The 24,077-nt window shown below is 44.1% G+C and overlaps 2 protein-coding genes across 4 annotated transcripts in view; both read right to left on the bottom strand.

Annotated features, from left to right (window-relative positions):
• The window catches only part of LOC306937667 (ras-related protein Rab-40C), a 35,767-nt gene extending 31,584 nt beyond the window's left edge, over positions 1 to 4,183 (bottom strand). For all 3 annotated transcript variants that reach the window (XR_013791633.1, XR_013791634.1, XM_079521564.1), the window contains exon 1: positions 2,641 to 4,183. Coding sequence is in view for 1 of the 3 variants with exons in the window: in XM_079521564.1 (XP_079377690.1) it covers positions 2,641 to 2,782 (142 nt within the window). In the remaining 2 variants the exon portion in view is untranslated. The remainder of the gene's footprint in view (positions 1 to 2,640) is intronic.
• Positions 4,184 to 6,805: 2,622 nt separating this feature from the next.
• On the bottom strand, positions 6,806 to 22,011 carry LOC306937359 (phosphatidylinositol N-acetylglucosaminyltransferase subunit Q-like). Its single transcript, XM_079521070.1, has 13 exons — positions 20,469 to 22,011; positions 17,026 to 17,212; positions 16,574 to 16,806; positions 16,209 to 16,405; positions 15,374 to 15,505; positions 14,543 to 14,663; positions 13,560 to 13,686; positions 13,005 to 13,158; positions 12,147 to 12,258; positions 11,186 to 11,266; positions 10,137 to 10,251; positions 9,268 to 9,329; positions 6,806 to 8,931 (listed from the first exon to the last, which is right to left on the bottom strand). The coding sequence occupies exons 2-13, from the start codon at positions 17,210 to 17,212 to the stop codon at positions 8,779 to 8,781; spliced, it is 1,674 nt and encodes a 557-aa protein (XP_079377196.1). The 5' UTR covers positions 20,469 to 22,011; the 3' UTR covers positions 6,806 to 8,778.
• Between the last annotated feature and the right edge of the window lie 2,066 nt (positions 22,012 to 24,077).

The following is a 24,077-nucleotide window of genomic DNA, read 5'->3' as shown; positions in this document are numbered from 1 at the left end:
TGCCTCTGTCAGAGAGATAAAAATCAATAGTAGTGCATCTGTCTACACAAACATCTCTGATGCAGCGCATTCGAGCCTGTGAACCCACCCCCTCTGCCTTCCATATTAATGAAGCTATGGTTTGGAGGGCTTTTGATCTCGCTCGCATCAATTAGGATGTCCTCCAGTTTTAAGGACCTTTTGGAGGCCTGGCCAGGACCCAGCTTGGCACCCAGCTTCTGCCAGTTACTAGATTCATGGTGGTTGATTCTGACTGTGATGAATTTAGCTGTGGTATATCGCCAATTCACCACTGAAGAAGTGACACTGTCATCTTCCTGAGAGATGTTTTTAAACAAAACACCACCAATTATTTTTTTTTAAATCATAATCAACAAAATAATTTGGCCTGATTAACCACTGAAGGCCTATTTCTACTTCATTGTTCAACGGTGTCACACAAAAATACCCAAAATAGCCGCTCTGCATTGTGAGCTGCATTGTGAGACCCTGGGGGTCTCCGGTCAAGCCAGTGCCTATTTTGAAAAATGTTTGGGAAAAAAAGTAATTGATTTTTTTTTAATAATAGATTCATTTGATTTCTTACACCCCCAGTCTACACAGCAAAACGTATCAATTTTACCTCATAAGGAGGACAAGTGTAATCCATATCAGTCCAATCTAACCAAATGGATCCTTTGTACTCTGAGTTAAATGAACATTCAGGATTTTACAGTGTAGGCTGTATGCATAGGCGTCTCTGCATTACAATGTCATAAGTCATAACGCAGGATTCCTTCTCTGTATGACATCCTCGCCCTCTACGCTGAACTTTCAAAAGGGTACAGATATCCACAAAAACACAGCCTCACTCACGCTGCCAACAAGTGTTGGCGGAATCCATTAGATTACCACTAGCAAAAGAAAAGGCCTCACAGAGCTGACTGATGTATTTTTCATCAACGTTTCCTGTCATCATGAACATGGGAGGGAGGGAGTGAAGGAGCGAGCGAGGAGAGGTGTTTTTCATCTCAGTAATGAAATGGATACTTGGGGAATCACTTGCCGGAGCATCTCTGTTGAGGATTTTGTGTCAGAGGAGTGCGTCTCTTCTCTAATGTAGGCACATTTGCACATTTTCCCTTGGGGTGCAAGCACGCCAGCGGGCGATGTGCAGAGTAAAAAAGCTGCCTTATGCTGAGAGCCGGGCCTAATTAACCACATGAACCCTCCCTAGCATCCCTATTCTGTGGGCGAACATTCTGGGAAAATGTACAAGCTCACAACATGCAGCAACACAGCCCGTTGATGAGCATGTATATCGGCTATTTTGTTTAGAGGGGGAAAGGAACCGAGTATAGAGCAATGAGGGTACTCTAGTCAAAATAAGAGCGTTTAAGTTACTGTATGGACATTTTCCCTTTTATACCCCCCCCCCCCCCCCCTCTTCCTTCCCTCGATGAACCTAACTAGCATAGTCAGGGTGATCCCATGTTGTCAAAACAGAAAGAGGTTTCCCCATTCCTCTGGTGTAGGATTCACATTCCACTAGCATAGCTGGAGTGACCCTGCCTTGGGTTGAGTATTCAATTTGTTTTGTATTTCCCTCAGTCTCTCTCTGATGGGGGCTGAAATGTATGTGTGTGTGTGTGTGTGTGTGTGTGTGTGTGTGTGTGTGTGTGTGTGTGTGTGTGTGTGTGTTCGCAGCAGCTCTTTTTGAAGCCACTGACCACCGTCCTGCCCCAACAGCAGCCAACACTGATCAGATACAGCCTGTCACTTTCAGCAGGATAGAAGTGACTGCTGTGCTTTCACACCCAGGGAGGGTCTGTGTGATTGAGCAAAGTGCTGCCATAAAGCTCCCACTGAGTCCCTCAAGGACCCTCCAGGACAATTGGCAGTGTCAGTACAATGCACATGTAGATGGAGCCCAGCATGACCGTACAGTCAAGTTGGGTGTTGCAAGACAGACATGATCCTATCCGCACCTTCTGGTACCCATTTATGAGCACAGCACATAAGGCAACACAGCTTCAATCTCAGCACTGCTGAGATGTTCAAATCAAACCATTTCTACTCATTTCCATGAGCACTGTAATGGCAGGCTTGTTTGTTTGAGCTGCCTCCACTTGACCCATAAGCACACATACAGTACACATACGTCCAGAATACAAAGCAGTTTATGTTGGGGTGTGTGTGTGTGTGTGTGTGTGTGTGTGTGTGTGTGTGTGTGTGTGTGTGTGTGTGTGTGTGTGTGTGAGTCACCTTCCTTTGAGTCTTTCATAAACAAGATCTTGTTAAGGGGTCATGAGGTCATGACACACCAGGTGCCATGCTCCTGCACACTATATTATTGTGCACACACGCTTAGTTGCGTATATTGTGGATACGTTTGTGCATGTGAGACAGCTAGACAACACACAGAGATAGTGTACCGGTGCGTGCTGCTAACGGATGAATTGGTAAAGACGAGGGAGACTCAGAGGGAGGGTTGGAGTTAAGAGGGCTCATTGTGCGCTCCACAGTGCCCATATTGAGAGGCATGGCGGCGAGCGTTTGGGAGGTTTTGTGGCGAGCCAGCATGACACAACACAAGGCGAGGGCAAAACAACGCAGGCCAGTGCCCAGATAAGGGGGCAGATACATCAGTGACTCACTCACCGCTGCTGTAGGCGTAAGGGGACTCGGCCGAGCCGTCCTGCAGGCTGTCCAGAATCTCTCCTTTGCCCACGTCGCTGTCTCCTACCAGCAGGAACTTCAGCAGGTAGTCGTAGCTCTTCACCGGGCTGCCCTGGCTGCCCATGGTGCCTCACATCTGTGCCCACCAGGGCGACGGGGGGAGGAGGGGACTACGGACAAGGAACCCTGGCTCTGAGCAGACCCCGGCGTAGGAAGGCAAACGGGGTGACCCCCTACGTGAACTTGACCGCCTTGATGAGACAAAAGGGTTGGATGTGTCACAAACTTGCCCTACGTTGGGACAGTATGCAATGTCCAATGCTCGCGTGTTCTTCGCTTGGTGATGGGTGTGCCACTTGGTGTTTTGTCTGCCAAATGGACACGTGTAAAAACTTAAAATAAAGTAAAAATCCTCCAACACAACTGCTTCAGAGTCTGATAAAAAAAACAGCATGGGTTCCCAAATTGGGGCAAAACATCCTCCAACTCTCCTAGTGGCCAAAAATATTTAAAGTACCCCAAAAACAGATATAAAACTACTCTCCCCTAAAAGCAAACATTGGTCCTTAGATTACAACTGTCAGAATAAGTTACATTCTAAAAAGTCTAATTATACAATCTAATAACGTTGAATGGCCAGAAACCAACCACTTGTGTGGAACATGAATACAGTTTTGATAGCTTCACATCTATTACGGATTAGAATGCATTTAAACCAAGCAAAAAGAGATATCCGTTAATTGATCCACAAATAGTGGAATGGCTCTTGTAGTGTTTTTGGCAGGAGTCTGTTTCATTGTGTCATCCAGTTTGAAAGCTCTTCTCCATTGTTGTTTACAGACGTTTTCGTATTGCCGTTATCACGGAACCATCTCGCAGGTCAACAGGAGAATCCAACACCTCGGAACTAAGCCCACGTTGAAACCCCCTCAAACAAACCAGTGTCTAACCTTACAAGTCTTGTCCACATGAACCCTTACCCGACCCGCTAGACTAGCTTCAGCGCTAAACTAGCGTAGCTTAGCACCGTCACTTAGCCTGCCACCCTCGTTATGGTTTAATAAAGACAAGTGTTGTGATATTCATTGAACATATTCGCATTTCATTTCGCGACGCAGAGCCACACGGTTGCAGAAAACACTGGTGTTGTTCTCCACGGCGGGTGAGCTGGCAGCTAGCAGAACGTTCACTCACGGAGCGGAGTGTTTTTCAGGCCCCCGTTCCTTTTCTTCAGTCCGGGGGACAACAAAGATTCCCAACTTCGCGGCGTTTAACGTCGTTATCTCCCCCCGTTGTAAAAGCACGGGTTGTCCCGGGGCTGCGGTTCCTTCTTCCGCGGAGTGGAGAGAGTCACGGCAGGGCGACCGGTTCACGTCCAGCCCGGGTGTGTGTGCGTGTACGGGGTGATATCAGTGGGAGATCTTTCCATTTTTCTCCATGTTGTTCAATCATAACAGCGATAGAAGCCCTGCTACTGCAACAACAACACCGTCCGTGGTCCGCTCACAGAGCCACACTGCGCCCGCGCTGCTCACTGGCTGCTGCCTCGGCACACAGTACCTTTTTGCCCTGAATATTTCTTCTGGAGGATCTTTAGATTTGCAATGCCATTGTTATAATAATATCAGAATACGCTCAGTTTCAGCTAGTGTACTTTTACTAACTACGTGAGGTGGAGTTGTGGAGATAAAAATCCTGTTGAATTTATACAAAGTATGTAAAGGAAAGCTACTTTATGGCAAAAAATATACCCTATGCGAGGCATTAAATAGCTCTGCCTCCACACTCCCGCCCCCTGTCAAGTCCCGCCTCCCCCATTCATCTGACTGGGTACTTAAGCTTACATGTGATTTGTGCGTAGACCAATCAATCACCTTCGCTGTCAACAACAACAACACAGATGCAGAAAGTGTTGTAAACTAATAATGTCTGAGTGTGTGTGAGGATAATTTACAGTCAGCTGAGCTGAGCTGAGCTGTGTGTGTGTGTGTGTGTGTGTGTGTGTGTGTGTGTGTGTGTGTGTGTGTGTGTGTGTGTGTGTGTGTGTGTGTGTGTGTGTGTGTGTGTGTGTGTGTGCAAGCGCGCGTGCGTGCGTGCGTGTGTGTCTGTGATTGATTGATTGTTTGAATACAATCACAGTTTGCAAATAGCACAAATGACAGTGGTACTTACTACTTATATGATTATATATACAATGGTGGTGATAAAAGGATAACGAAAAAAGACCTAAGGGCTTGTTCCCATTGTGGTACTATATGTATTCAATTCATTGAGACATTTAAAGACATACAAATATAATACAAGAAAAATATATAGGCCTATGTACAGTTACAGTATAGTAAACAGGGGGTGGGGTATTTGCATCTAAATACAATCTAGATAATACAATTAGGTAATAGTCTTTCCTTGTGATTGTTGCCCACTTTGCCCATGAAGTCTTTGGCCTTGCAGAGGTTATTCTGGACCCAAAAATTCAGAGTTCAGAGCTAAGGGCTTTTTCAACCTGCAATTTGTCCTTGCCTGAGACCAGGAGTGGAGAGTCATCCGCAATCAAGAAAATATTGCAGTCACATGATGATGTCGTTAACATAAATTATATTAGGAACAGTAAATACCCTAGTATGCTTCATTGAGGAACTCCACAGCTCACCGGGAGAGGAGAGGACAGGGTCACCTCCCTTCACCACTCTTTGGGGAGGTCAAAGTGCAGCACACAACAGTGGAAATACTCAACAGTGACTGCAGAATCATATTATTTCCCATGAGCATTAGCATGCATAATACTTTTTAAATAAATCCAATCATCTCTCCATCAGATAAAGAGATAAGCTGGATCACAACATACATGATTTGCTAATTGTGTGTGTGTGTGTGTGTGTGTGCGTGTGCGTGTGCGTGTGTGTGTGTGTGTGTATGTGTGTGTGTGTGTGTGTGTGTGTGTGTGTGTGTGTGTGTGTGTGTGTGTGCAACACACGCAAGAGTACAGAGCCAAAGGTCATATGTACTAAGAATTGAGGGTTTAATAAGTGGTTAAAAATCTGAAAAACAAAACAAAAAAACAACATAATAAAAGATGTGTGTACAAATACAAAAACATTAATTAACACACCACTGATGAAAGTGCTGTCAAACGAACGTCAAAGTCTACTAAGCCATCTATGAAGTCTAAGCTAAGGGATCCTTGGCCTGAAAAATGTTGAAGACCCATGCTCTAAGCTTTCCACTTGACCGCCTGGGGCGCCTTAACTCCTGAAAGCAAATTAGGGCTAATGGGACTCTTTCTATCTGCTGTTATAATACAGTCCTACTCATTATTTGAATATACTTTCAAAGGCTTCCGTCTATGATGGCAGTGCTATGACATCATAAATTACTTTTTTTGTACGCACTGTCGCACTCTGACTGGTGCGTTATCCTCGTTATCCAGCCTTCATCAGTGTGGACTGTGGACATTTTAATGTAGAGGAAAAAAAAGTTAAAACTCGCTCTTGCCACTGTATTGCCCAGTACCTTTATTTATAGTACTATGACATCAGCCATAATCTGCTGTCTAAATACACTCATATTTTTGGGAGGCAAATACATATGTACAGTCAAATCCTGTTAAATTAACTCAGAGGAGTCTACAAATTGGTCCATTTGGTTCCATGTGTACAGTGGACACTCTAGAGATGAATGAAGACTGAACATGGAAAATGTTGGGAGTTGATGCAGCAGTATTGAATACTGGAAAGCTCCCCCCTGGCGTACAGCCTGGTATTCCTAAAAAGTAACCCAAGTAAACTATGCTTAAACGGATAAACTTAACCTTATTCCTAACCTTAACCTCAGTAAAACGGTGCCAAAACCTAACTATTCTTTGAATGAATGAATGGTTTATTTCGGTACTTACATTTTCATGTTTAAAAGACACTTGTGTTACATGATCAGGTTTAGCACCGAAAAGGTGTAGGCTGAAGCCAAAGCTTATTATGCCTACCCTTTTTTAAGAGTATTATTAGTTACTGACAAAACAAAAACAAAGTAAGAAACCCCAGTAAAACTATGCCTAACCCCAGGCTAAACTTATTACTAAGTAATTAAATACATATATAAATGCAGCAGTCTATTTCCATAATAGACTTATTTGAAAAGAAGAGGTCATCACTTTAAATATCAATCAGGAATTTTATTAAAGGGAAAAGGAATAACTTCAGCTGTCAAACACATAGTAAAGTTTAAGACAAAGAATCAAGCAATGTCTAAAACGTTGTTAATCATTTCAGCAAAATTGGCACAATAGAGTGAAAAGTTAAAGTAAAAAACAAAAATCAAGAAAGTAAAACAGATGACAAGACAACCATAATTGTTCAACTTGAGAAGCAGTAGGTCCAAGGACAGATGCAATTACACAAAAAGCCAAATCGTAAAGTTGGCACACAATTGATTCAAATGTGACATGGTTCTGAGCGGGAATAGCAGTAAATTATAGTTCCGACTAACTAGATACCAGTTCCTTTGTGATGGGCTCTCTCAGAACAAAAACAACAGTGGAATGTATAACAGCAGGGTGTGTCCTGCAGTGCAGATGAGCACCGACAGTAATAAAACACCATGTACTGACAATAAAGAAACAAACACCACATAAGCCCATACTTCTTCTATATAACGAGTAGCGAAAACAACAATGTACAAGTTCATAACACGTCACATCATGATGCGTTTTGTGCTTTAAGATAGCCTATTTTTAACTACTTTTCAAAATGTAATTTCTTTTGGAAATTTTTCAAAAGTTTGGGAAACATCATCCTCATAAGACAAGTGTTTGCTGATGATATTTCAACTTCTTTTATACTTTTTTTTGTTTTTGGACAAAGTAGGCCTATAGAGTGGCCTCAGGTGAGGCATTTCTACCCAGAAGGCAGCAGTCCATTTCAGGAGGACTATACGTCCGCCCATGTCACGTAAACGCTCACTCAGCAGTTAATGGAACCTGAAAAGGAGGAAACTGCATAGGCTTTTCAAACACCACGTAAATTTAACTGAAGATGAATAGCCCGTATAGCCCTATTTTATACTTTGTTGTACAGCTATTTTCACATATTTTGGAAGGTATTGGAAATCTTCACATATTCCAAAATAGGGACACCGGATTAAAATGGTTAAAGCTGCTATAAGCAATAACATGTCAAAATCTTAATGACTTTTTTTTATTCAGACAGCCAGCAATGAGTAAAATGCCAATTTTGTGTGTCTCTGTGACACATCTAGGGGCCACAATTTGCATTCAAAAATGTTCATAGAAGCTTTGTCATTGGTAGAAAAAAAAAACCCTAGACGTGTCACAGAGACTACATTTTTGGGAGTGTTTTACCCATTGCTGGCTGTCTGAATACCAAAAAATAATATATTACATACATACATAATATTGCTTATAGCAGCTTTAATGGCAGTGCTATAGAGACAATGCGTTCTACCAGTTTGATTTGATGGGACGTTCACAGTGAGACAAAAGGTGTTTTCAAGTATGCTGGCCGCTACCTTATATCCAGTTATCAGATCTCCACAAACAAACAACAACAAACAAGTTTTCAAAAGTCTCCAAATTTCAAGGAACGTTGTTAATACACAAATAAATACATTATACATTCGATTCAGCAAGCCACTTTCTAGGGAAAGAAATACAAAAACCTATGTATTGAGGGAAAACAGAATCAGAATGTATTTCTTGCAAAATATCCGACCAATATTAAGTTAATACTTTTAATAACATAAAATCATAAAATTATTCCTATCTATCTCTGATCAGTGCAGTTAATGTATTAATACCTGATTTCAAAATTTGCTCAGCATCTCTCCTACATGCAGTCACGCACTAGCCTAAAGAATCTCTCAATGGCTGTAACATCAACTCCATATCTAAGCTACTGATTCGCAATGCCGCACATTCTCTCTCTCGCCCACACGCACGCACACCTTCTGTGACCACTCCCTTGGCATCTCTGCTGTGTTTCTCTGGGAATTGTATTCCCTTGCGGGTCTATTTTGAACTGAACCTCCAGATTTTGCGGCTTGCATCTCTCATGGCCCAGTCCCCCTGCCTCCTCCTACCCCACCATGCATCTCATCTACAGCGATCTCTCAGTCCACCTTGGTGCTCTTGTGTTTCCAGGGGTAGACCAGTTCTCCGACAAACAGCTTCTTGGCCAGGGCGAGCCAGGAGTCCTTGGGGTAGCAGCTGTATGTCGGGGTGCGATAGGTCTTTACCACATCGCTGAACTTCAGCGGGTTCATCTAACCGGGTGAGAGGAGAGGAGAAAATGTGAAGGACAAGCTTCTACGTCGACGTGAACAGAAGTGCGTCAACATTTTAATTAAAAATAAATTAAATAGATTTAACAACTTAAACTCGCAAAAATAGACCATCTACAATCTCATAATGCACCACGACGCATTATGAGGTTGCAGATATGCTATTTTTGTAGAAAGTTTGCCCATACTAAAACATGTTTGGAAAAGGAACAGCATTCCATTTCTAGATACAGAGACAAAAATATGTCCTTAATTAATGTAAAGTAGAAAAAAAGGGTCTTAAAGGAAATGAAAGGACAAAGGCCAAGAGAAGCTTACCTCCATCATCAGGTGGAGGGCTGTTCCTGGCTCTTCACACAGCACCCTGAACTTCACCCCCTCTGCACAAACAGCACCAAAACGCATCATTGCATTTAAGTAACTGTCAATTTGGCCAGGGACCAACTTTCAACTTTTGCCCTGTCATGCTTGAAGCACACAGGTAAACAAACGCACACACAGTTCTTTATCCACCTAAAGTCTATCCTTTATCTATTATTATTATCATCATGATGATGTCATTTTTGGTAAACTCTTCCCTTGTGACCGTTATGCAAAGGCCTGTACAAATAAATGTGACTACAGATATTCTAATGACACAGGGAGAGTGTGGAATATGTTGGCTGTTGGATAGCAGAACAGGAGGGGCCTAGAAGCAGCCTAACGGGAAATGCAACACAACTGCATTGGTCAGATGTCAGTTGGATGTTCAAAAACTGTAGGCTCTGTGCATTAACTGTAGTCCTGGGTGCAATATTTGTTTTCCTGGGAGGAAAACTGAAGAGGAGCGCTTGGTTTTGTTACATCAGCAAGGCAGGGAGAGGATACGACGAGTGCACCGTTCATTTGGGAAGCCATGGTGGATGTTGGTGCCAAGGCTCTGGGTACCATTTTTAGTCTTTGCAGGCATTGGACCCACAACCTCCCAATCTCACAGAGGACACTCTAACCACAAGGCTATTTTCGCTATTCATCATAGTATGAATACAGGGCTTATCCACTAAAACACTCCTTAGTTGACCGGGATTCCCCAGGGCTCTATGCTGAAAACAGCAGATCTCCAACCTCAACTGCTATTTTTCACCAAACGTTCGCCCCAAGATTAGGGACGTTATGGCTCATGTGGTGAAGTGGAACGTGTACATTACCTGCCAGTCTGTAGGAGCGACAGATGCGTAGGCCGATGCCAAACAGAGGGAAGGAGTTGATGAAGTCCACACTGAGGTGGAGCACGCCCTGGAACAGCACCACGACCAGTCGCAACTATAGCCCCACCACACAGAGACATGCAGGAGTCACAAATACACCATACAGTCCACATGGATGTACAATGGATGAGCAATGTGTGCATGTGCACCATGAAAACAATAGAGATAGACAGGAAAATTCTTCATTTGACTATTAAATGAACACAATTAATGATTTTACTGTGTAATTGTAAGTAAATGTATGAGAGTCACATTTTGAGGTCAGTATATTTCAGTGGGGATATGTTTTACCCCTGCTTATGGTCAGACTTGACTTAAATTCTTAACGACTTCTTGACTTCTCTAATATACAGCAACCTTCCCCATGTTTCTTCACTATAGTCCGATTCAGAAGAACACAGTTTGCCGGCCACTGCTACAGAGCTGATATATTCCCTTCTTCTCTAGAATCCTGCCTCAAAACAGACCAGAGGTAGAAAACTGTCGTTCCCTGATGTCATCGCTAGGGACACAGGCATCAGTAAGCAGGACCCGGGGATGGCAATGAAGGACCGGGAAGTCTGGCTTGAAAGATGCATTCATGCATTTTTAGTATCAGTACGTGATATCATCTTATCACGCAATTCCTTTTAATTCAACTAAAGCTACTAGTCTGATTATTAATCACACTAGTCGCTTTAGTTGAATTAAAAACAATTGCGCTGATCGTTACACCCCTACTGATTAAACACTTAAGCCATTAAAAAAATAAAAAATCAAATCCCCCCCCAAATAAGTATATATTATTTTTTTTAAAGATTAAGCCACAGCTTCTGTAGAGCCTGTCTACAGGAATAGTGGACACATAAAGAAAGAAAGAAATGTCCAGTTTGTAACCTGTGAGATTAAAGCTTAAAAAGGACAAATGTTGGAAAATGATTTAAAATGTTTTTTTCAATTCTAGTTTTAGTTAACTCTAATAACCTTTGGTGTGTAGTCTGTGTACGTACCAGAGTGAAGACCAAGTAGTACAGGGCTGTGGTGGGAAGCAGGAACAGCAGAATGGTGAACAGTAGAGTTCCGATGAAGAGCTGAAAACACAATGCACCGTCAACACCATACGATCATCATATCAGAGGTATACACATATACACATCTATGAAAAAATATATAATATATATAATATAATATAATGTATAATATAGTTAAAATAAAATAAAAATATAATAAAAAAGGTGAAAAACGTGTACAGTATGGAAAAATAGGAGGGGGCGGGGGCATTTACGAATTACTCGGAGTAGAGCCGAGTAATTCGAGGTGAAGAGCAGGTGCTTCTTCACCTGGAAAGGAGGCAGCTTAGGTGGTTTGGGCATCTGGTCAGGATGCCTCTCGAGTGTCTCCCTGGGGAGGTCCTCGATGCACGTCCCACTGGGAGGAGACCCCGGGGCAGACCAAGGCGCAGTTGGAGGGATTACATTGACTCACTGGCCTTGGAACGCCTCGGAATTCCGCAGGAGGAACTTACTAATGTTGCTCTGGAGAGGGAAGTCTGGAGTTCTCTGGTGGAGCTGTTGCCCCCGCGACCAGACTATGGCTAAGTGGTTGAAGATGGATGGATGGATGGATGGATGGATGAGGAGCGAAATAAATTTAAACCCTTGTTTGAGCCAAATCTGGGTTGCACATGGTTAGTTGAACTCCCTCTGGTGTTGTGATTGTGGACTTCGTTGACATTAAGGAAGTATTTTGACAGGTACATGGGTATTTTAGTAGTGTAGCGAATCTTGTAGACCAGGCCCATTGCAAGTTGCTGTAATCTGTCATCAACCCTAAGCCATTCTTGATGATTATCTGCCTTACAAATAATTGTGACAGTACAGTAAGTGTATACTTGGGGAAATGCTACTGAACTTGAGCGTGTCTGACTTTGTAAGTGAGTGAATACATGACGTGCGTGTGTGTATGTGCTACCTGGTCCAGGTCGTAGGAGCAGGAGTCCACTCTTTGTCTCAGCACGTTCCACTTCTTTCCTCTGAAGAGTCTCCAGAGAGAGGACAGTCCGTAGACTTTCATGCAGTACAACCTGACACAAACACAGTTCGTTTCACCCGACACTGAGGATTTTGACCAGCTGGTCATAAACCAGGCAGTTCCCATTACAATCTGCACAATCAATCAGACCGGTCTGCCTGGTTCTATTCTCCCCCCGATGTAGTCTAAAATTAGTGCATGAAGTTGACACTATTGATTGAAAGCATATGAATTACAGCAGGCTGAACAATCATAATATGTTTATTCAGTATTAACCACATAAGGCCTATACTGGCTTTGGGTGCGTTCGTGGGGGAGGAGAGGACAGATCCTATGTAGAAGTGGATCAGCTTATGGCTGGTTGAATTTATTCAGCTGCCTGCCACAGGAAAACATCCATTTCATTATATTTTATTTTCCATCAAGATTTATTATGGCCAAGCTCTTAAAATAGGCTTTTCTTTTTCGCTGTTCCAACAACCTCACCAAGTGAAATGTGTTGTATGTGTCAATGTACTTGGCCAAATATTCTGATTCAACTATTCAAAAATGTTTTTTAAATAAGGGGGTTTAGCATGGACAAAAATAGAAAATTAGCCCCAACTAGGCTCTCTCACAAGAAGCAAACAGTTGAGAGACACTGCCCCCTGGAGTACAGACTCTGTAATATGCTCAGCTACACAAAGTGGAGGGTAGTCAGGGTACTGTAGCTGTTCATGTTCGTGTGTGTGTGTGTGTGTGTGTGTGTGTGTGTGTGTGTGTGTGTGTGTGTGTGTGTGTGTGTGTTCGTGCTCTCACCTGGCTCCGTACACATAGAAGCAGTAGATGTGAAAGGTGAGCAGAGCCACCATGTCAGACAGCACTGAGAGGGCAAAGGTCAGACCCAGGCACGCCGACAGGCCCACGTACCAGAGGATCCTCTCTATGAAGGGAGACATCAGGTGGATGTAGCCTGCAGGAGATGGACCCCATGGTTGAGGAACAAAGACAAGGAGAGGTGTATCTGTGTTAGGGGTAGGACTCGGAATCACTACGGAGCTCAAGATCCCATTTTAACATGAGTTTCAGGCTACGATTCAAAATGTATTGTGATATTATTTAAACTAAAGCTACACTATGTAACCATTTTTAGTGAATAAAACAATTCTAAAAGGATAACATGAAAAGCCCCTATGGTCCTATGTATTAAATTATTCAAGAATTATAAAGACAGTACTATACAAAATAAATAATAATAAATACAATTAGATTCTGTAGTCAGGTTGGACACCTATTGGTTGACAAGTGGACAACCAATGGGTGATTGGTGTGTGTGTGTGTGTGTGTGTGTGTGTGTGTGTGTGGTGGACTCACTGATCCAGAGGTGGATGTGGTAGAGGAAGAAGCGTCCCAACACCTGGTCCAGAGCTCTGTTCATCTTCAGTCCAGCTGGCGCTCCCATCAGCCACTGCAGCAGCTCCTCTAGCTCCTTGGCCACGTGCTGCGGAAAGAAACACGTAGCACAAGGTCAGGACACACGGACACTCAGGACACACTCATAGCACTGTTCCACACGTTTAAAACCACTTAAACCGCGCCTGCTGGCCTAGCGGTCCAGGCGCATGCCACACATATAGGCTCGAGTCCCGTTCATGAGGACCTTTGCTGCATGTCTCTCGCTCCCTCTTTCCTGGTCATCAATACTTGAAACTATCAAAGGCAGAAAAGCCAAAAACAAATCTTTAAAAATAAAAACACTTAAACCCTATACATTTAGTTGACTGGAGTCCCCAGGGCTCTACACTAGGACCCTCCAGTTTTCACTCTACACTAAACATCTTCTGTGAAAATACTGTTGCTGTAAGCCGCAAGCTCTGAGCTTGTAGATCGGCTATTTTGGTGAATGTTTAATCCAGAATAGGGATGATAGGATTCGTGAGGTTAAGTGATGCCCTTTGTAGAATGAGCTTCAGTTCCAACTTCACTGTTACAAACCTCGGGGGTTAGAGGTTTCATGTGACCGCAGAGATAAAGAAATGCATCAGCACTGCAGTATAGAGGGCATGCAGCTGCGCATGCATAAAGTGAGTGGCAAAGTGAGTTTAACATCGTTTAATGTTGTTTAATGCAATCAGATAGGATTTTGCTGTTTAGATGTATAGGCTGTCTAGGCTGTCAAGGCCAGAAAGTATGGTAGTTTTTTTGCACTTAGTAGGTGTTCCCGCATAACTTCCGGGTATGATGATGTCACGCGCATACCCTCTATATTCAGAGGCCTTCAGCCCAACTTACAACCAGCATCAAAGAGTTCACTCAGGATTTGGGTGGTTACAGTGGACACACACACACACACGTACATCAGCGATGGGCACCAGTGCGTTGGCCAGCATGGTGATGCGGTTCTCTCTGTACAGCCAGGAGATGAGCAGGAGGCCCAGAGCTATGTCCACCATGAAGGACACCAGGATGTTGGCTTTCCTATTGGGCATTCACACGCAGGCACGCATGCGCATGCGCGCACACACACACACACACACACACACACACACACACACACACACACACACACACACACACACACACACACACACACACACACACACACACACACACACACACACACACACACACACACACACACACACACACACACACACACCGTGCGATTAAGTATAAATTAGGCTTAAGGAAAATTGGAAAATGGAACAGTTAATAATCATACAGTAATAATAATAGGGTTGTGAATGAACATTCCTGCTCCTTGGCACACATATTAAAAGAGTCAAGTGGCCTAATAACCAAGGGATCCAATATCTCCCTTAGCTAGGTGGGGGGGACAATCTTTGTATGAGTGGTATATTTCAGGTTCGAATGGAAGTAGATTACATGTTTTTGCCAATTTCCCCCATCATACCATTTCCCTGCTTGTGTAATCTTGTCACTGCTGACCCCTACTGGTTGGTTGTTGGACTGGTTGGTCCCAGGGATGGTATCACACCTCCTCCTATACACATGGAGGCGCCTGCCGCTTCTTTTCACGTACCAGTGAGGAACCACCCTATTCACTACTACTCACAGTTCAACACACCTGCCTGCTGACAGGCATCCTGGATCAACCCTGGAGTTGCTAGTGCAGTGTCCCATGAACACATCCAACTATGTTTGTTCCCACGATTACACATGCTTACCTCATGGATTGCGTGTGCGTGGCAGCTTTCTTGGGTGAGTAGAGCGTGTGCATGTGGTCCGTCCTGTAGCTCAGCTGGACACACGTGGACAGTTTACTGGACAGGAAGCGCACCGGGTAGAGGTTGAGAACCCTGAGACAGAAGAAGTAATTAGGGAGGAGGATTCGATTTTGATCTTTAGTAAACTGATTTATTTTAGGAGTAACCCCAACTTTTTTGGGGCTTTTTGCCTTTATTGTTAGATTAACAACAGTAGTTTGAAAGGAAAGGGGAGAGAGATGGGGTGGAGACATGCAGCAAAGGTCATCGGGATCGGGATTCGGGACTCGAACCCGTGACACGCGGTCAGGCTGGATTACCAGCCTAGGTGCCTGGACCGCTTGGCCAGCCCAGGCCATCTGTGAGCATTTCTAATTATGTTACAAATTGTTTTTTTCATGGGGACAAGAATTCTATACATTTTAAAAACAAACAAACAAATTAAAGAAATTCCATGAATAAAAATAAATAATTAATTTCAAATTAGTGAAAAGATCTGCTATTTATACCAGTTTGGGTCCCGGGCAAACGTCTTATCTCTCTTTTGGGTCTCGACCTGAAAGGTTTGGGAACCACTGCTTTATATAAGATAAGATCTTTATTGTCACTGTATGAGACATACAACAAAATTCCGTTTAGTGCAACCATAACACATAGCAGTATCAACAGAGAGAGAACAAAAAGGACAAAAGAAAGAAACACTGATGAGGCAACTTCATGGCATAAAACTGTTAGTCCGTCATAGTCCAGTCCAGTATATTGTCTCTCTCCTGGTGGAATGAAAACATCCTCTCACCGTAGACTACAGATCCAGGACCAGATGGAGAGAATCCAGGTGATGAGGAGGCAGATGGGGGTGGAGGCGTGTTTGAACAGCTCCACTATGATGCTGGCCTCGCGGCCCTCTGACTGCCAGTGGGTCATCTTCAGGGGCCCGTCGTCGTATTTGTCCAGGAAGAACAGCGGCTCACTCTGAGACACCGTCTGGAACATCTGGGACAGAGAACAACACATAGGGCACAGTGGTATGAACTGACGGGTGTACAAAAGACTATGACTAAAAAAAAGTAAATACAAAATTTGCTGTCAAACACATATCATGTCTGTATTTGTTGTTTGCACGTTAGAAATAAACACGCAGCATGCTAATGTTTCCTGTACCTGTCGCAGTTCAGACGGTGGATCGGCATTGGGGTCACGAAGCCCGTTCTGTATGGGATGGAGCTGGGACAGCATGACCTTCCTCTGCTCGTAGTGGACGAAGATGACCTTGTCCTCGTCTTCTTCTTCTTCACCTTCACCATCACCATCACCATCCTCATTCTCCTCCGACTCTTCCTTCTTCTTCTTCTTCCTCTTCTCCTCCTTCACCTCATCCTGTACTGGTCTCCCGTCTGGTAATAAACAAAGATTTACCATCAGTCAATCACACACTGAAAATAGCAAATCTTCAAGCTCACAACTCTGACAAGTTGTTGTGAGCTTGTAGATGTGCTAATGTGTGCTTTACCTTGATTAGAAATGTGAAAGATTACATCTTGTTTCTGATACATTAATTAAACCGGAATGAGCCACACCTGACAATAAAAATAATTCTTATTCAGCAAACTCACTCGGGTCTCGGTGTAGGACTTCGCAGGTGAAGCCCATCTTGCCGATCTGCCGGCTGAGCTGGAGCCAGCGTCCCTTGGGAAAGATGGTGCTGAGGTCCCGAAGGAAACTCTCCATGCCCTCCTGGCCCTCCTTGGGCATGCTCCATGAGCCTAGTACAGTCAGCTCCACTTTGCTCTGGTCCTGCATCTGGTGTCATATGGCAACAGTGAGGGATAATGGTTGGAAATAGAGGTGTGACCATTCACCCATCTCACCATGTAATTTTATACACCATATTAGGTTCACAATTAGGGGTGCAGAAGTTAATTGTGAGGTGGTGTAAGTCCCAATTTTCTGACAGTGATGCTTACATGTTTTGTCAGTCACCCTGTTGCCATTTCCTGCTTCAACAGAAAATTAACATGCTGCCATACAAGCGATATAAAAGACCAGCAAGTTGTAGAAAGTGCTTTATAAGGATGGCTGGGGAAGAGGAGCACATGTTTCATTGTGTGAAGCAAAATGTTGGTCTCTTGGTGTACGTGTACGGTGTATTGTTGCGTTTTTATATCTCAAACTTTTGTGATGATATTGTTCACACCCCTGAGAGAGCCCACACTCGATGCGAGGGTACATGTACTACTTGCTTGAAGTCTGCAACACTCACATTTAACTTAAAGTATTATATAGTGTACATGCCCAGAATATGGACGCCAGGGTTCATTTAGTAAAGAAAATACTTCACCTACTGTATTGCAAAACTCGCCCCACCCCCCGCCCTGCCTCTCTGACTGCCTCTGTCAGAGAGATAAAAATCAATAGTAGTGCATCTGTCTACACAAACATCTCTGATGCAGCGCATTCGAGCCTGTGAACCCACCCCCTCTGCCTTCCATATTAATGAAGCTATGGTTTGGAGGGCTTTTGATCTCGCTCGCATCAATTAGGATGTCCTCCAGTTTTAAGGACCTTTTGGAGGCCTGGCCAGGACCCAGCTTGGCACCCAGCTTCTGCCAGTTACTAGATTCATGGTGGTTGATTCTGACTGTGATGAATTTAGCTGTGGTATATCGCCAATTCACCACTGAAGAAGTGACACTGTCATCTTCCTGAGAGATGTTTTTAAACAAAACACCACCAATTATTTTTTTTTAAATCATAATCAACAAAATAATTTGGCCTGATTAACCACTGAAGGCCTATTTCTACTTCATTGTTCAACGGTGTCACACAAAAATACCCAAAATAGCCGCTCTGCATTGTGAGCTGCATTGTGAGACCCTGGGGGTCTCCGGTCAAGCCAGTGCCTATTTTGAAAAATGTTTGGGAAAAAAAGTAATTGATTTTTTTTTAATAATAGATTCATTTGATTTCTTACACCCCCAGTCTACACAGCAAAACGTATCAATTTTACCTCATAAGGAGGACAAGTGTAATCCATATCAGTCCAATCTAACCAAATGGATCCTTTGTACTCCGAGTTAAATGAACATTCAGGATTTTACAGTGTAGGCTGTATGCATAGGCGTCTCTGCATTACAATGTCATAAGTCATAACGCAGGATTCCTTCTCTGTATGACATCCTCGCCCTCTACGCTGAACTTTCAAAAGGGTACAGATATCCACAAAAACACAGCCTCACTCACGCTGCCAACAAGTGTTGGCGGAATCCATTAGATTACCACTAGCAAAAGAAAAGGCCTCACAGAGCTGACTGATGTATTTTTCATCAACGTTTCCTGTCATCATGAACATGGGAGGGAGGGAGTGAAGGAGCGAGCGAGGAGAGGTGTTTTTCATCTCAGTAATGAAATGGATACTTGGGGAATCACTTGCCGGAGCATCTCTGTTGAGGATTTTGTGTCAGAGGAGTGCGTCTCTTCTCTAATGTAGGCACATTTGCACATTTTCCCTTGGGGTGCAAGCACGCCAGCGGGCGATGTGCAGAGTAAAAAAGCTGCCTTATGCTGAGAGCCGGGCCTAATTAACCACATGAACCCTCCCTAGCATCCCTATTCTGTGGGCGAACATTCTGGGAAAATGTACAAGCTCACAACATGCAGCAACACAGCCCGTTGATGAGCATGTATATCGGCTATTTTGTTTAGAGGGGGAAAGGAACCGAGTATAGAGCAATGAGGGTACTCTAGTCAAAATAAGAGCGTTTAAGTTACTGTATGGACATTTTCCCTTTTATACCCCCCCCCCCCCCCCCCTCTTCCTTCCCTCGATGAACCTAACTAGCATAGTCAGGGTGATCCCATGTTGTCAAAACAGAAAGAGGTTTCCCCATTCCTCTGGTGTAGGATTCACATTCCACTAGCATAGCTGGAGTGACCCTGCCTTGGGTTGAGTATTCAATTTGTTTTGTATTTCCCTCAGTCTCTCTCTGATGGGGGCTGAAATGTATGTGTGTGTGTGTGTGTGTGTGTGTGTGTGTGTGTGTGTGTGTGTGTGTGTGTGTGTGTGTGTGTGTGTGTGTGTGTGTGTGTGTGTGTGTGTGTGTTCGCAGCAGCTCTTTTTGAAGCCACTGACCACCGTCCTGCCCCAACAGCAGCCAACACTGATCAGATACAGCCTGTCACTTTCAGCAGGATAGAAGTGACTGCTGTGCTTTCACACCCAGGGAGGGTCTGTGTGATTGAGCAAAGTGCTGCCATAAAGCTCCCACTGAGTCCCTCAAGGACCCTCCAGGACAATTGGCAGTGTCAGTACAATGCACATGTAGATGGAGCCCAGCATGACCGTACAGTCAAGTTGGGTGTTGCAAGACAGACATGATCCTATCCGCACCTTCTGGTACCCATTTATGAGCACAGCACATAAGGCAACACAGCTTCAATCTCAGCACTGCTGAGATGTTCAAATCAAACCATTTCTACTCATTTCCATGAGCACTGTAATGGCAGGCTTGTTTGTTTGAGCTGCCTCCACTTGACCCATAAGCACACATACAGTACACATACGTCCAGAATACAAAGCAGTTTATGTTGGGGTGTGTGTGTGTGTGTGTGTGTGTGTGTGTGTGTGTGTGTGTGTGTGTGTGTGTGTGTGTGTGTGAGTCACCTTCCTTTGAGTCTTTCATAAACAAGATCTTGTTAAGGGGTCATGAGGTCATGACACACCAGGTGCCATGCTCCTGCACACTATATTATTGTGCACACACGCTTAGTTGCGTATATTGTGGATACGTTTGTGCATGTGAGACAGCTAGACAACACACAGAGATAGTGTACCGGTGCGTGCTGCTAACGGATGAATTGGTAAAGACGAGGGAGACTCAGAGGGAGGGTTGGAGTTAAGAGGGCTCATTGTGCGCTCCACAGTGCCCATATTGAGAGGCATGGCGGCGAGCGTTTGGGAGGTTTTGTGGCGAGCCAGCATGACACAACACAAGGCGAGGGCAAAACAACGCAGGCCAGTGCCCAGATAAGGGGGCAGATACATCAGTGACTCACTCACCGCTGCTGTAGGCGTAAGGGGACTCGGCCGAGCCGTCCTGCAGGCTGTCCAGAATCTCTCCTTTGCCCACGTCGCTGTCTCCTACCAGCAGGAACTTCAGCAGGTAGTCGTAGCTCTTCACCGGGCTGCCCTGGCTGCCCATGGTGCCTCACATCTGTGCCCACCAGGGCGACGGGGGGAGGAGGGGACTACGGACAAGGAACCCTGGCTCTGAGCAGACCCCGGCGTAGGAAGGCAAACGGGGTGACCCCCTACGTGAACTTGACCGCCTTGATGAGACAAAAGGGTTGGATGTGTCACAAACTTGCCCTACGTTGGGACAGTATGCAATGTCCAATGCTCGCGTGTTCTTCGCTTGGTGATGGGTGTGCCACTTGGTGTTTTGTCTGCCAAATGGACACGTGTAAAAACTTAAAATAAAGTAAAAATCCTCCAACACAACTGCTTCAGAGTCTGATAAAAAAAACAGCATGGGTTCCCAAATTGGGGCAAAACATCCTCCAACTCTCCTAGTGGCCAAAAATATTTAAAGTACCCCAAAAACAGATATAAAACTACTCTCCCCTAAAAGCAAACATTGGTCCTTAGATTACAACTGTCAGAATAAGTTACATTCTAAAAAGTCTAATTATACAATCTAATAACGTTGAATGGCCAGAAACCAACCACTTGTGTGGAACATGAATACAGTTTTGATAGCTTCACATCTATTACGGATTAGAATGCATTTAAACCAAGCAAAAAGAGATATCCGTTAATTGATCCACAAATAGTGGAATGGCTCTTGTAGTGTTTTTGGCAGGAGTCTGTTTCATTGTGTCATCCAGTTTGAAAGCTCTTCTCCATTGTTGTTTACAGACGTTTTCGTATTGCCGTTATCACGGAACCATCTCGCAGGTCAACAGGAGAATCCAACACCTCGGAACTAAGCCCACGTTGAAACCCCCTCAAACAAACCAGTGTCTAACCTTACAAGTCTTGTCCACATGAACCCTTACCCGACCCGCTAGACTAGCTTCAGCGCTAAACTAGCGTAGCTTAGCACCGTCACTTAGCCTGCCACCCTCGTTATGGTTTAATAAAGACAAGTGTTGTGATATTCATTGAACATATTCGCATTTCATTTCGCGACGCAGAGCCACACGGTTGCAGAAAACACTGGTGTTGTTCTCCACGGCGGGTGAGCTGGCAGCTAGCAGAACGTTCACTCACGGAGCGGAGTGTTTTTCAGGCCCCCGTTCCTTTTCTTCAGTCCGGGGGACAACAAAGATTCCCAACTTCGCGGCGTTTAACGTCGTTATCTCCCCCCGTTGTAAAAGCACGGGTTGTCCCGGGGCTGCGGTTCCTTCTTCCGCGGAGTGGAGAGAGTCACGGCAGGGCGACCGGTTCACGTCCAGCCCGGGTGTGTGTGCGTGTACGGGGTGATATCAGTGGGAGATCTTTCCATTTTTCTCCATGTTGTTCAATCATAACAGCGATAGAAGCCCTGCTACTGCAACAACAACACCGTCCGTGGTCCGCTCACAGAGCCACACTGCGCCCGCGCTGCTCACTGGCTGCTGCCTCGGCACACAGTACCTTTTTGCCCTGAATATTTCTTCTGGAGGATCTTTAGATTTGCAATGCCATTGTTATAATAATATCAGAATACGCTCAGTTTCAGCTAGTGTACTTTTACTAACTACGTGAGGTGGAGTTGTGGAGATAAAAATCCTGTTGAATTTATACAAAGTATGTAAAGGAAAGCTACTTTATGGCAAAAAATATACCCTATGCGAGGCATTAAATAGCTCTGCCTCCACACTCCCGCCCCCTGTCAAGTCCCGCCTCCCCCATTCATCTGACTGGGTACTTAAGCTTACATGTGATTTGTGCGTAGACCAATCAATCACCTTCGCTGTCAACAACAACAACACAGATGCAGAAAGTGTTGTAAACTAATAATGTCTGAGTGTGTGTGAGGATAATTTACAGTCAGCTGAGCTGAGCTGAGCTGTGTGTGTGTGTGTGTGTGTGTGTGTGTGTGTGTGTGTGTGTGTGTGTGTGTGTGTGTGTGTGTGTGTGTGTGTGTGTGTGTGTGTGTGTGTGTGTGTGTGTGTGTGTGTGTGTGTGTGTGTGTGTGCAAGCGCGCGTGCGTGCGTGCGTGTGTGTCTGTGATTGATTGATTGTTTGAATACAATCACAGTTTGCAAATAGCACAAATGACAGTGGTACTTACTACTTATATGATTATATATACAATGGTGGTGATAAAAGGATAACGAAAAAAGACCTAAGGGCTTGTTCCCATTGTGGTACTATATGTATTCAATTCATTGAGACATTTAAAGACATACAAATATAATACAAGAAAAATATATAGGCCTATGTACAGTTACAGTATAGTAAACAGGGGGTGGGGTATTTGCATCTAAATACAATCTAGATAATACAATTAGGTAATAGTCTTTCCTTGTGATTGTTGCCCACTTTGCCCATGAAGTCTTTGGCCTTGCAGAGGTTATTCTGGACCCAAAAATTCAGAGTTCAGAGCTAAGGGCTTTTTCAACCTGCAATTTGTCCTTGCCTGAGACCAGGAGTGGAGAGTCATCCGCAATCAAGAAAATATTGCAGTCACATGATGATGTCGTTAACATAAATTATATTAGGAACAGTAAATACCCTAGTATGCTTCATTGAGGAACTCCACAGCTCACCGGGAGAGGAGAGGACAGGGTCACCTCCCTTCACCACTCTTTGGGGAGGTCAAAGTGCAGCACACAACAGTGGAAATACTCAACAGTGACTGCAGAATCATATTATTTCCCATGAGCATTAGCATGCATAATACTTTTTAAATAAATCCAATCATCTCTCCATCAGATAAAGAGATAAGCTGGATCACAACATACATGATTTTCTAATTGTGTGTGTGTGTGTGTGTGTGCGTGTGCGTGTGCGTGTGTGTGTGTGTGTGTGTGTGTGTGTATGTGTGTGTGTGTGTGTGTGTGTGTGTGTGTGTGTGTGTGTGTGTGTGTGTGTGCAACACACGCAAGAGTACAGAGCCAAAGGTCATATGTACTAAGAATTGAGGGTTTAATAAGTGGTTAAAAATCTGAAAAACAAAACAAAAAAACAACATAATAAAAGATGTGTGTACAAATACAAAAACATTAATTAACACACCACTGATGAAAGTGCTGTCAAACGAACGTCAAAGTCTACTAAGCCATCTATGAAGTCTAAGCTAAGGGATCCTTGGCCTGAAAAATGTTGAAGACCCATGCTCTAAGCTTTCCACTTGACCGCCTGGGGCGCCTTAACTCCTGAAAGCAAATTAGGGCTAATGGGACTCTTTCTATCTGCTGTTATAATACAGTCCTACTCATTATTTGAATATACTTTCAAAGGCTTCCGTCTATGATGGCAGTGCTATGACATCATAAATTACTTTTTTTGTACGCACTGTCGCACTCTGACTGGTGCGTTATCCTCGTTATCCAGCCTTCATCAGTGTGGACTGTGGACATTTTAATGTAGAGGAAAAAAAAGTTAAAACTCGCTCTTGCCACTGTATTGCCCAGTACCTTTATTTATAGTACTATGACATCAGCCATAATCTGCTGTCTA

Source organism: Electrona antarctica (assembly GCF_951216825.1).
Source record: "Electrona antarctica genome assembly, chromosome: 14".
NCBI classification, from domain to species: domain Eukaryota; kingdom Metazoa; phylum Chordata; class Actinopteri; order Myctophiformes; family Myctophidae; genus Electrona; species Electrona antarctica.
This window is presented reverse-complemented; position numbering and strand designations above follow the sequence as displayed.

Excerpts from the sequence above, each read along its gene's own strand:
- LOC306937359 (XM_079521070.1), bottom strand. The coding sequence starts at position 17,212 with ATGCAGGACCAGAGCAAAGTGGAGCTGACTGTACTAGGCTCATGGAGC. Across the intron at positions 15,506-16,208 it reads TCCTGGATCTGTAGTCTACG|GGTTCTCAACCTCTACCCGG; the intron begins GTGAGAGGATGT and ends CTTCTGTCTCAG. Across the intron at positions 12,259-13,004 it reads TTCTATGTGTACGGAGCCAG|GTTGTACTGCATGAAAGTCT; the intron begins GTGAGAGCACGA and ends TGTTTGTGTCAG.